The 13,448-nt window shown below is 47.5% G+C and overlaps 2 protein-coding genes across 4 annotated transcripts in view; both read left to right on the forward strand.

The window, feature by feature from the left end:
* Window positions 1–1,885, forward strand: part of LOC110521233 (AT-rich interactive domain-containing protein 3B) — a 29,144-nt gene extending 27,259 nt beyond the window's left edge. For all 3 annotated transcript variants that reach the window (XM_090231064.1, XM_090231065.1, XM_090231063.1), the window contains one exon: window positions 17–1,885. In XM_090231064.1, coding sequence (XP_090087190.1) covers window positions 17–162 — 146 coding nt within the window. In that variant the 3' untranslated portion in view covers window positions 163–1,885. The remainder of the gene's footprint in view (window positions 1–16) is intronic.
* A 6,515-nt stretch (window positions 1,886–8,400) lies between these two features.
* Window positions 8,401–12,632, forward strand: syt18b (synaptotagmin XVIIIb). The gene is made up of 2 exons (XM_090231066.1): window positions 8,401–8,780; window positions 10,985–12,632. Exons 1-2 carry the CDS (start codon window positions 8,636–8,638, stop codon window positions 12,118–12,120), a joined length of 1,281 nt encoding a protein of 426 aa, XP_090087192.1. The 5' UTR covers window positions 8,401–8,635; the 3' UTR covers window positions 12,121–12,632.
* The last annotated feature ends 816 nt before the right edge of the window (window positions 12,633–13,448 follow it).

Below are 13,448 nucleotides of genomic sequence, written 5' to 3' on the forward strand. Positions count from 1 at the left end.
CTTGTCTCCCCTGCAGGAATGCTGTTCGCCCAGAAGACTCCTGGTGCAGCCTCTGTGATGTCAGAGACAGTGGCTCCTGCTGGACAGAGTGGTTTTGGTGTCCTCTCCTCCTCTCAGAGCCCTTCCTCCGCATCCTCCTCTTCCTCCAAGGGGCCAAACTGAGCATGGTGCTCCCTCAGTCTCTCTCCAGTGTTACTCATGTTATTCTATTGGCCTTGAGGACAAATTAGTGCTCAATCAAATACCTCTTCTTTAGTCAAACTGAATTTGTCTGTGTTACTGACGACAAATATGGGAGTGGAAAATCAAAGGAATTTACCTTAAAAAACGAATTTACTTTTTTATTAATAAGTTCATTTTTTTCTAATTCCACCCCTGACAACCAATCAACTGTTGTACAATCACTTTATCTTTTGTATTGAACACAAATGCATTTTGGGAGAAATCTAAATTAGAACCAGGTGAAGAGGCACATTTTGTATTCTGCAATGTTTTTATTTTTTTTATTTCTTTTAATTTCACGTATTACAAAAAAGTGCTGTTTTCTTTGTATACCTCAATTCATTGGCTGTGAGAGCTACAGTATTAGTAAAGAACAATTTCCCTTATTGCCACATCACAAACTGCTTGTGAACCGACTAATCTATTTAAGTCATGTAAGGAGGACTCACAATTGGATTTTTGTTTATTTTCTAAACCTTTAGAATAAAGCAAAAAAAAAGCATGATTTGAAAAGGTTTGTGAAAAAAACATTTTTTTATTTTTTTTGTGTGTTTTTGTTTTTACATCAAAATACTGTGTGGTGATTGGCTATACTCTGGAGCCGATTAGTTGTCTACCTCATTTGATGGTTTTAACATTATGTTGCCGTCACTTCTGTTTACGATATGTTATTATAGCCATCAGCAGGACAATATGGATGCCAATAAGGACTTTCAACCGGTGCGTTCATTTTAACTCGCCTTTGTCGTCGGTTGGGTGGAGTTGGCACATTTTAGACCATCCTAAAGTGCACGCCCCCCCTGTTCCCAGGCAGGGTGAGGTGAAACTGATGCACCCAAAAGTCATGTTCTCTTACAATTAGCTAAAGGTAAACAACTGGTAACAGCTCAGAGACGAGCTGTTTTGTAAAACAGGAAACGATACACGTCTTACCTCATTTAAAGGGGAAGTTCAGTATTTTACAACTTGATGTTTACATTGTTCCTCACCCTGAACGTAGTCTATGGCCCTGGAGAAACTGTCCTTTCAGGGTGAGGAGCCATCTAGCGTTTAAGTTGTAAAATACTGAACTTCCCATTTTTAAGGCATTTCCATCTCGGGAAGTGATTTTCTCAGGAACTCACAGGACCAGGGTAGTCTGTCTTAGAATACTCTTCAGGAAAATAGTTCAGTTTTCATACAGTGGGACACTGAAATAGGTCTACCTCACTTGTGACATCTGTGTCATGGGAGCTGGGTTGTGTTCATTAGCGCAAAATGCTTTGAAAGTAGTTGGTTGGGGTGGGGGGCTCAGCTACCTGTCTATCTTTCGAACCAGTCATTGGTCAGGGACCTTATTTAATATGATAATTCTGTATGTACAATCATGGGGCCATAATCATAGCCTGGTAAAACCATACTGAACGAATGCTGTGTCAGTGTTTCCAGATCAGCGTTATCTCACTTTGCGAAAACATTCAGTCTGGTTTAACCAGGCTAACAATCATGTATACCTCACACTGCAAACTACACAAATCACACAAAATGCCTCAATCACCAGCTAGCTGCATTATATACCAAAGACCTGATGTATTGATAGGAAATGATTCAAATGTTTTTGGTGTTTGTTCACTCAGTGTATTCTTATGTGGACAAGAGAAACTAAATAAACTTGAGGAAATAAGTCCCTTTCTCACTTTTTATTGCTATTTGTCATGCTGCTTCATAAGACCCAAAGCCTGGTTGGTCTTAATGCCTCAGACCTTCCTGGCCTGACGACTCCTGGCTGTCCCCAGTCCACCTGGTCATGCTGCTGATCCAGTTTCTGTTGTTCTGCCTGCGGATATGAGACGTTATTAGCACGTGTGTCATGCATTATGAATGTGTCATAACTGACATAAGGTGTTATGTTTACTTATGCATTATGAAGAGGGTATTCATGGGAAGGATGCAGTATAGGATGGATGCAGTATGATCCAGTGACCTGTTGGGGGCGGCATTGCCTCTTAAACAGATTACATCCAGTGACATCTCTGGAGCAGAGTCCATATCTGTGCTCTGTTTATTTACAAATGTGTATTACTATTTTATTAAGCCTCTACCATAACCTCACAGATATCTGGTGTCCTTTGTGATCTTAAATATTCTCCCATCTTTCTCTCGCTCTCCCAGAGGACCTGAGCTCTAGGACCATGCCTCAGACCTTCCTGGCCTGACGACTCCTGGCTGTCCCCAGTCCACCTGGTCATGCTGCTGATCCCGTTTGTGTTGTTCTGCCTGCGGATATGGAACCTGGATCTGCTGTTTCGACCTTCTCTCGCTCTCTTTCCTGCGAACACACTTTCTGTCCTGTCCTCTGAATGCTCGGCTATAAAAAGACAACTGACATTTACTCCTGAGGTGCTGACCTTTTGCACTCTCTAGAAGCACTGTGATTATTATTTGACCCTGCTGATCCTCTATGCACATTTGAACATATTGAAGAACGAGCTAGCCTTAATGACCCTTATACACCTGGCACAGCCAGAGTCTGGTTTCTTCCTAGGTTCCTTTCTTTCCAGGGAGTTTTTCCTAGCCACTATATAATATTTCAAAGACAAATACAGGACGAGAAGTCAATAGAGAACTAACGATCAATGGAAATGTAATAGGGGATTAATGGGAGGAATTTGTCTATATTTTATTTTATAGAACAAATTCTGCAATGACAGCCTAGGAACAGTGGGTTAACTGCCTGTTAACGATTTGTATCTTGTATCTCAGCTCGGGGGTTTGAACTTGCAACCTTCCAGTCACTAGTTCAACACTCTAACCACTATGCTACCTGCCGCCTCTACACTCTAACCACTAGGCTACCCTGCCGCCTCTACACTCTAACCACTAGGCTACCCTGCCGCCTCTACACTCTAGCCACTAGGCTACCCTGCCGCCCCTACACTCTAACCACTAGGCTACCCTGCCGCCCCTACACTCTAACCACTAGGCTACCCTGCCACCTCTACACTCTAACCACTAGGCTACCCTGCCGCCCCTACACTCTAACCACTAGGCTACCCTGCCACCTCTACACTCTAACCACTAGGCTACCCTGCCGCCTCTACACTCTAACCACTAGGCTACCTGCCGCCTCTACACTCTAACCACTAGGCTACCCTGCCGCCCCTACACTCTAACCACTAGGCTACCCTGCCACCCCTACACTCTAACCACTAGGCTACCCTGCCACCTCTACACTCTAACCACTAGGCTACCCTGCCGCCTCTACACTCTAACCACTAGGCTACCCTGCCGCCTCTACACTCTAACCACTAGGCTACCCTGCCGCCCCTACACTCTAACCACTAGGCTACCCTGCCGCCCCTACACTCTAACCACTAGGCTACCCTGCCACCTCTACACTCTAACCACTAGGCTACCCTGCCGCCTCTACACTCTAACCACTAGGCTACCTGCCGCCTCTACACTCTAACCACTAGGCTACCCTGCCGCCCCTACACTCTAACCACTAGGCTACCCTGCCACCCCTACACTCTAACCACTAGGCTAACCTGCCACCTCTACACTCTAACCACTAGGCTACCCTGCCGCCTCTACACTCTAACCACTAGGCTACCCTGCCACCTCTACACTCTAACCACTAGGCTACCCTGCCACCTCTACACTCTAACCACTAGGCTACCCTGCCGCCCCTACACTCTAACCACTAGGCTACCCTGCCGCCCCACATATATTAAGTCTGAAAAAGGATATGTGTTATTTGGCCATTGGCCAGATAAAGATGTATGTGTATAGATGTATGTGTGTAGATGGATGTGTGTGTATAGATGTATGTGTATAGATGTATAGATATATATAGATGTATGTGTATAGATGTATATGTATAGATGTGTGTGTATAGATGTGTGTGTATAGATATATATAGATGTATGTGTATAGATGTATGTGTATAGATGTATAGATTTATATAGATGTATGTGTATAGATGTATGTGTATAGATGTATAGATGTGTGTGTATAGATATATATAGATGTATGTGTATAGATGTATGTGTATAGATGTATAGATTTATATAGATGTATGTGTATAGATGTATGTGTATAGATATACAGTTGAAGTCGGAAGTTTACATACACCTTAGTCAAATACATTTCAACTCAGTTTTTCATAATTCCTGACATTTAATCCTAGTAAATATTCCCTGTTTTAGGTCAGTTAGGATCACCACTTTATTTTAAGAATGTGAAATGTCAGAATAATATTAGAGACAATATTTTCTTTCAGCTTTTATTTCTTTCACAGTTTTTCAGTTCTGCCCACAAATGTTCTATAGGATTGAGGTCAAGGCTTTGTGATGGCCACTCCAATACCTTGACTTTGTTGTCCTTTAGCCATTTTGCCACAACTTTGGAAGTGTGCTTGGGGTCATTTTTCATTTGGAAGACCCATTTACGACCAAGCGTTAACTGATGTCTTGAGATGTTGCTTAAATATATCCACAAAATGTTATTTCCTCATGATGCCATCTATTTTGTGAAGAGCACCAGTCCCTCCTGCAGCAAAGCACCCCCACAACATGATGCTGCCACCCCCGTGCTTCACGGTTGGGATGGTGTTCTTCAGCTTGCAAGCCTCCCCCTTTTTCCTCCAAACATAACTATGGTCATTATGATCAAACAGTTCTATTTTTGTTTCATCAGACCAGAGGACATTTTTTACTGAGATCTTGGCTGATTTCTTTTGATTTTCCCATGATGTCAAGCAAAAAGGCACTGTGTTTGAAGGTAGGCCTTGAAATACATCCACAGGTACACCTCCAATTGACTAAAATTATGTAAATTAGCCTATCAGAAGCTTCTAAAGACATTGCATCATTTTCTGGAATTTTCCACACTGTTTAAAGGCACAGTCAACTTAGTGTATGTAAACTTCTGACCCACTGGAATTGTGATACAGTGAATTTTAAGTGAAATTATCTGTCTGTAAACAATTGTTGGAAAAATTACTTGTGTCATGCACAAAGTAGATGTCCTAAGCAACTTGCTAAACTATAGTTTGTTAACAAGAAATCTGTGTAGTGGTTGAAAAACGAGTTTTAATGACTCCTCCGCAACATCTTCAAGTGTGTTTTTGTCCATGTGTGTGTGGAACGGAGAGAAGGAGTTTGTTTCCGGATTAGGAGAGTCAATTCCTGAACTCGGATGTGCAACAGACGGATGACAGTGGACATGCTAATAGAAGTGACAGCTTAGGGGGGGGGGGGGGGGTTGGTGTTGGTCTATGTACATGGATGAGGGGTGAAGGGTAAGTGTACTGTGTGTGTGAGAGAGAGAGGTCGGTACTCGCTTCACTGCTGGATTGACATCTGGAGCAATGGTTTAATTCATCCTGTAACCCCTCCTTCCTCCCCCTCCCAGGCCCCTCCTCCTGGGCCCCTCCACCCACCCTCCCGGCCCCTCCTGGCCCCTCCTCCCCCTCCCGCGTACCCTCCTCCTCCTGGGCCCCTCCACCCGCCCTCCCGGCCCCTCCTCCCCCTCCCGGCCCCTCCTCCCCTTCCCGGCCCCTCCTCCCCCTCCCGCTTTCCCTCCCCCTCCTCCTCCTTCCGGCCCCTCCTCCCCCCTCCCGCCTTCCCTCATCCCCCTCCCGCCTTCCCTCATCCCCCTCCCGCCTTCCCTTGTTCCCCTCCCGCCTTCCCTTGTTCCCCTCCAGCCTTCCCTCCTCCCCCTCCCGCCTTCCCTCCTCCCCCTCACGGCCCCTCCTCCCCTTCCTGGCCCCTCCTCCCCCTCCCGCCTTCCCTCCTCCCACCCTCCCGGCCCCTCCTCCCCCTCCCGGCCCCTCCTCCCCCCTCCTGCCTTCCCTCTTCCCCCTCCTGCCTTCCCTCCGGCCCCTCCTCCCCCTCCCGGCCCCTCCCCCCCTCCCACCTTCCGCCCTCCCGGCCCCTACTCCCCCTCCAGGCCCCTCCTCCCCCTCTCGCCTTCCCCCCTCCCCCGCCCGGCCCCCCCTCCCCTCCCGCCTTCCCCCCTCCCCCGCCCGGCCCCTCTCTCACTGGGGAGTCTCTCTGTAGAAGAGGGAATTACCAAAACGTTTAATCTCTGGAATTATTATCCTGGCTGGATTGAGACAGTTGAATCACAGAGAGGACATTGGAGAAGGACTGCAAGATTGGTCAACCCATCCTTGAAGCAGTGTGGAAACGGGGATTTTTGGAATGATATAAGGTTGATGCATCATTACAAATTTGAAGATCAGACTTTGTGATACTAATAATAACTATGGAGTTGTACAGATTAGATCTTCCTGACCATTCTGTCATGTCATCTAGATGTCAAGGACATTGTGATGTTGACTGCCAAAATTCAAAGTTGTGTTTTTCCTTTGTTTGTGACTTTGATCATCACTCTGAAGCAATGTGGGGCAAACAAAGAGCCTTCTGAAGAGAAAAGCTAAAGAAGAAAGAAAGAAAGAGATTTTGGATTGGGAATGAAGACACGGAGCAGGGATAAGGACACGAAGCAGGAGTAAAGACACGGATCAGGGATAAAGACACGGAGCAGGGATAAAGACACGGAGCAGGAATAAAGACACGGAGCAGGGATAAAGACACGGATCAGGGATAAAGACACGGATCAGGGATAAAGACACGGAGCAGGAATAAAGACACGGAGCAGGGATAAAGACACGGAGCAGGGATAAAGACACGGAGCAGGGATAAAGACACGGAGCAGGGATAAAGACACGGAGCAGGAATAAAGACACGGAGCAGGGATAAAGACACGGAGCAGGGATAAAGACACGGAGCAGGGATAAAGACACGGAGCAGGAATAAAGACACGGAGCAGGAATAAAGACACGGATCAGGAGTAAAGACACAGAGCAGGGATAAAGACACGGAGCAGGGATAAAGACACGGAGCAGGGATAAAGACACGGAGCAGGGATAAAGACACGGAGCAGGAATAAAGACACAGAGCAGGAATAAAGACACGGAGCAGGAATAAAGACACGGAGCAGGAATAAAGACACGGAGCAGGAATAAAGACACGGATGAGGGATAAAGACACGGATCAGAGGAAGTACTGACATGAGTGAAACGCTGCTCTGCTTCACAGAATGCAATCATCCTGCAATCCGTCCTAACTCGGCAATCCGTCCTAACTCGGCAATCCGTCCTAACTCGGCAATCCGTCCTAACTCGGCAATCCGTCCGAACTCGGCAATCCGTCCGAACTCTGCAATCCGTCCGAACTCTGCAATCCGTCCGAACTCGGCAATCCGTCCGAACTCGGCAATCCGTCCGAACTCGGCAATCCGTCCGAACTCGGCAATCCGTTCGAACTCGGCAATCCGTCCGAACTCGGCAATCCGTCCGAACTCTGCAATCTTTCCGAACTCGGCTATCTGTCCGAACTCGGCAATTCGTACTAACTCGGCAATCCGTCCTAACTCGGCAATCCGTCCGAACTCGGCAATCCGTCCGAACTCGGCAATCCGTCCGAACTCGGCTATCCGTCCGAACTCGGAAATCCGTACGAACTCTGCAATCCGTCCTAACTTCGGCAATCCGGCCGAACTCGGTAATCTGTACGAACTCGGCTATCCGTACGAACTCGGCAATCCGTCCGAACTCGGCAATCCGTACTAGCTTCGGCAATCCGTCCGAACTCTGCAATCCGTCCTAACTTCAGCAATCTGTCCGAACTCGGCTATCCGTCCGAACTCGGCAATCTGTCCGAACTCGGTAATCCGTCCTAACTCGGGAATCTGTCCGAACTCTTCTGGATTCTCTGAACTGGTACGGATGTTTCGAAATAAAGTGAAGTACCTACAGGATTTAATCTCAGGCTCTTCCCTGTGCTGCACAGAATGACAACAATCCTAAACCAGAACTGTCTCTTCTTATGCTGCACACAATAACATATCCATCCTAAACCCTAACTGTAGTTTTGTGGAACCTGGTGGATGTTTAGATACCTCATATCTAAACTCAGGGTTTCCCTTTACTGAACAGAATGTACTATCCATCCTAGCTCAGCAATGAGTCCTAACTCTGTGTAATGGATCCAGTGGATGTTTAGAGGCACCATATTTCTGTGGAGAATTTCCAGTAGGACCCCACAATTCTCTGGAGACTAGCACTGTTGAGGCCCTCTGCTCCACTAGGAGCTGAACGGAATAAGTCAAGTCCCAATAAGACCTCTGGGACCCAGGTCCTCCCTGTAGAACCACTTATATATCTACGAATTATTCTGGATCTAATATACTGGAGTAGGAGTTGAGCTATGGAGTAAGCTATCTCTCCTAGGATCCATATTTAAGTTGAAGTTTCTGCTCACTCAATAGAGCCCAAGGGCATCCACGAAGATGCACTCTTAAGACATTTCGCTTCACTTAAAATAATAACTCAAGTCCAATAAGACATTCGGGCATCACCAGCACCATGCCTTACCACGATGAGGAATACCCTGACCAGACCCTGTGGCAGGCAGTGGTACTCTTCTGCTGTAAAGGAATGATCGAAGGCATTATGGTCGTACTGTTCTTCTGGCTGCTCATACAGGTCCTGTTCACCAAGCAACTGGAAGGTATAGTTCAGCTGGAAGGTATGGTTCAGCAGGGATGTATGGTTCAGCAGGGAGGTATGGTTCAGCTGGAAGGTATGGTTCAGCTGGAAGGTATGGTTCAGCAGGGAGGTATGGTTCAGCTGGGATGTATGGTTCAGCTGGGAGGTATGGTTCAGCGTGAAGGTATGGTTCAGCGTGGATGTATGGTTCAGCATGGATGTATTGTTCAGCTGGGAGGTATGGTTCAGCTGGGATGTATGGTTCAGCTGGGAGGTATGGTTCAGCTGGGAGGTATAGTTCAGCTGGGAGGTATGGTTCAGCTGGGAGGTATAGTTCAGCTGGGAGGTATGGTTCAGCGTGGAGGTATGGTTCAGCTGGGAGGTATAGTTCAGCTGGGATGTATGGTTCAGCTGGGAGGTATGGTTCAGCTGGGAGGTATAGTTCAGCTGGGATGTCTGGTTCAGCTGGGAGGTATAGTTCAGCTGGGATGTCTGGTTCAGCTGGGAGGTATAGTTCAGCTGGGAGGTATGGTTCAGCTGGGAGGTATGGTTCAGCTGGGAGGTATAGTTCAGCTGGGAGGTATAGTTCAGCTGGGAGGTATGGTTCAGCTGGGAGGTATAGTTCAGCTGGGAGGTATAGTTCAGCTGGGAGGTATGGTTCAGCTGGGAGGTATAGTTCAGCTGGGAGGTATAGTTCAGCTGGGAGGTATAGTTCAGCTGGGAGGTATGGTTCAGCTGGAAGGTATGGTTCAGCTGGGAGGTATGGTTCAGCTGGGAGGTATAGTTCAGCTGGGATGTATGGTTCAGCTGGGAGGTATAGTTCAGCTGGGAGGTATGGTTCAGCGTGAAGGTATGGTTCAGCGTGGATGTATGGTTCAGCGTGGATGTATGGTTCAGCGTGGATGTATGGTTCAGCTGGGAGGTATGGTTCAGCTGGGAGGTATGGTTCAGCGTGGATGTATGGTTCAGCGTGGATGTATGGTTCAGCTGGGAGGTATAGTTCAGCTGGGAGGTATGGTTCAGCTGGGAGGTATGGTTCAGCTGGGAGCTATGGTTCAGCAGGGAGGTATAGTTCATCTGGGAGGTATGGTTCAGCTGGGAGGTGTGGTTCAGCGTGGAGGTATGGTTCAGCTGGGAGGTATGGTTCAGCTGGGAGGTATGGTTCAGCGTGGATGTATGGTTCAGCTGGGAGGTATGGTTCAGCGTGGATGTATGGTTCAGCGTGGATGTATGGTTCAGCTGGGAGGTATGGTTCAGCTGGGAGGTATGGTTCAGCGTGGATGTATGGTTCAGCGTGGATGTATGGTTCAGCGTGGATGTATGGTTCAGCGTGGATGTATGGTTCAGCGTGGATGTATGGTTCAGCGTGGATGTATGGTTCAGCTGGGAGGTATGGTTCAGCTAGCAAAAAAAACCTATATGTTGTTATAAATCATCTCAGCGTAAAAAAATATGACTAATATCATCAAATACTGTACAAATAATGTAACAATGTCAAGTTTTCTTTTAACTTAAAATGTGGTTGTTGACTTATAATGCTTAGCTCAGGTCTGTAAGGAAAAGGTTGATTTAATGCTTCCTTCTCCATTTTGTACCATGATCATTGTCAATGACTTACTAGCTAGCAGATGTGGACTGGGACTAGAAATCAGTCCTGCTATTTCACACGGCCCATTTGAATTATATACACTGTTCAAAAAATCCCTCAGGAGACCATCCGCCACCTCATCAGGAGCATGCCCAGGCGTTGTAGGGAGGTCATACAGGCACGTGGAGGCCACACACACTACTGAGCCTCATTTTGACTTGTTTTAAGGACATTACATCAAAGTTGGATCAGCCTGTAGTGTGTTTTTCCACTTTAATTTTGAGCGTGACTCCAAATCCAGACCTCCATGGGTTGATACATTTTATTTCCATTGATCATTTTTGTGTGATTTTGTTGTCAACACATTCAACTATGTAAATAAAAAAGTATTTAATAAGAATATTTCATTCATTCAGATCTAGGATTTTTTTGAGCAGTGTATTTCACACGGCCATTTGAATGATGTATATATACTGTATATATTTCAAATGGGCCGTGTGAAATAGCAGGACTGATTTCTAGTCCCAGTCCACATCTGCTAGCTAGTAAGTCATTGACAATGATCATGGTACAAAATGGAGAAGGAAGCATTAAATCAATCAATATATATATATTTTTAAATCTTCCTTGTTCTGTAGTCCATCTGCAGGTTCTGCTGTTGGTTGGCTTGGTGACATTCTGTCTCTGTCTAATCCTGGGCTGTGTGTTGTGCTGGAAGAGGAGTAAGACCTGTCCTCTCCAAGACCAGGAGCCCAGAACTCCACCACCACCTGGTGACACCATGACCCTGGGAGTCCAGGCACTGAGCCCCGCTTCACCTCATCCTCCCCAGGCAGGGACCACCACAACCAGGCAGCAGGATGAGGATCTAGACGGGGAGGTGGTGGAGTACCCCACCACCTTCAGCAGCTCTACTCCCTCCGATGACGACTTCACCACCCTTCCCCTCTCCTCCGACCGCTCCTCCCGTGGAGCCTCCTCCGAGCACAAGGAGCAGCATCCCAAGTCCTACTTCCCCCTGCGTCGTCTATCCACACCCTCCATCGCCTCCCCGCACTACAAGCCCATGAACTCCCACCATGGTGGTGGACGCTCCTCTTTCCCCTCCCTCCCTCGTCTGGGTCTCATCTCCAAGACTCGCCAGACTCTGGAGCGGAGTTGCTCCATCACAGGACACAGCCTGTACAGCGAGCGCAGAAGACTCACCAGTACATCCTCATACCATACCCCTTCCACCTGCGCCCCCGAGGATGGCCACTTCGCCCCCATCCCACTCCATACCCTCCACTACGGGTCCAGCTGCAGAGCACCAGCTCGGCCGGCCCCAACCCTCCACTTCACCATGTCCTTCTCCTCAGAGAAAGGCACCCTGAGCATCACGGTCCTCAGCCTGACCGGAACCACTCACCGCCTGGGGGAGGTGTCTGTGATGGCCAACCTAGCCCCTCTGTGCCCCTGCCCCCTCCAGGCCTCCACCCTCTGTAGCCCCAGCCTTAGCCCCAACTCCAGCCTTAGCCCTGGGCCTAATCCGGACCCCCACACCCTGGGCTTGACCATGAAGGCTGGTTCCCTGGAGGAACTTCAGCACTGTGTGCTCAGACTGGTCGTGTACACACGAAACCTACCCAGCCTGAGACGGTCTCTGCTTGGGGAACTAGAGGTACAGCTGGGGGGAAAGGACTGGAAGACAGATCATTCCATCTACTGTACTAAGGAGCTTAGCCCCAAGAAGTGGAAGCTAAAAAAGGTAGTGGTCTTTGGTCGTTTGAATTGATGTGTTCAGCAAAATATAATTGTGATGGTGATACTGATGACGTGTTTTGAATTGACTTCTGTGATCTGTGTGAAGAGGACATGGATGAGTTTATCAATTGAAAAATAAATTAGGTTAATGTACTGTATTGGAAAGAGCATTAGTATGAGAGAGATGATACATCTACTGGTGTTTTGAATTGACGTCAGTCTGGGGATCTGTGACGAAGAGATCTACGGGTGAACATGGGATTGTTATGTCCAAGACAGATGGAGTTTGTGATTTTATCATTTGAAATTAGGTTAATGGTAATGTAGATGAGCATTTTAGTATGAAAGACAGCGTGAAGAGAAAAATAGGTTACATCGATCAAATAAATTTATATTTTCTTCTGTTATGTCGTGTTACGTGCAGCGTCAAGGGTAAGACCTGCTCTGTGATAGCAGGGATCATGGTACAGGCTTAGTTAGTGTCCTTTAGTCATGTGACAATGATCCAAGCAGTTTGACATTATTAACTGTTCTCTGCTGTATGAAAACAGTCCGTCTGGGTGCGTTCCAGAACCGTTTGCAAAGCAATTGTTTTGCTGCACAAATTAACCACTGAATGAATGCCACGGCATCTCGATCGCAGTCAGTTGGGCATCGGATTGCGATGTTATATTGATGTGATTACTGACGTTACATGATTAACATTTATCCAGGTGTTGTGAGATTTGGTACTCAACTGACGGCCTAGGAACAATGGGTTAACTGCCTTGTTCAGGGGCAGAACGACAGATTTGTACCTTGTCAGCTCGGGGATTTGAACTTGCAACCTTTCAGTTACTAGTCCAACACTCTAACCACTAGGCTACCCTGTGTCCCAAGGCTTGTTTTGTAAGGCTACAGGTTGTCTGTGACAGAATTCCATGCCTTCTAGATTGCTTACAGTCGGGCATCAGATTGTTTGCCCTTTTTTACCTTTGACCCCGTGCAGAGCCTGACCTCCCAGGATGCGGCGACCAGTAGAGGACTGAGCCTCAGCCCACAGGTCCAGGGTCAGCTGTTTATTCTGCTCCAGTATCAGACCCTGGTCCACCGCGTCAAGGCCATGGTCCTCCAAGCAGATAACCTGGCCAACCTTACACCAGGTAACCCAACCTCACACACTAGGAGCACCAGGTAACCCAACCTCACACACTAGGAGCACCGGGTAACCCAACCTCACACACTAGGAGCACCGGGAAACCCAACCTCACACCAACACACTAGGAGCACCAGGTAACCCAACCTCACACACTGGGAGTACCAGGTAACCCAACCTCACACACTAGGAGCACTAGGTAACCCAACCTCACACCAACACAC

Source organism: Oncorhynchus mykiss, chromosome 4 (assembly GCF_057628025.1).
Source record: "Oncorhynchus mykiss isolate SJ-2025 chromosome 4, ASM5762802v1, whole genome shotgun sequence".
In the NCBI taxonomy this organism is placed as follows: domain Eukaryota; kingdom Metazoa; phylum Chordata; class Actinopteri; order Salmoniformes; family Salmonidae; genus Oncorhynchus; species Oncorhynchus mykiss.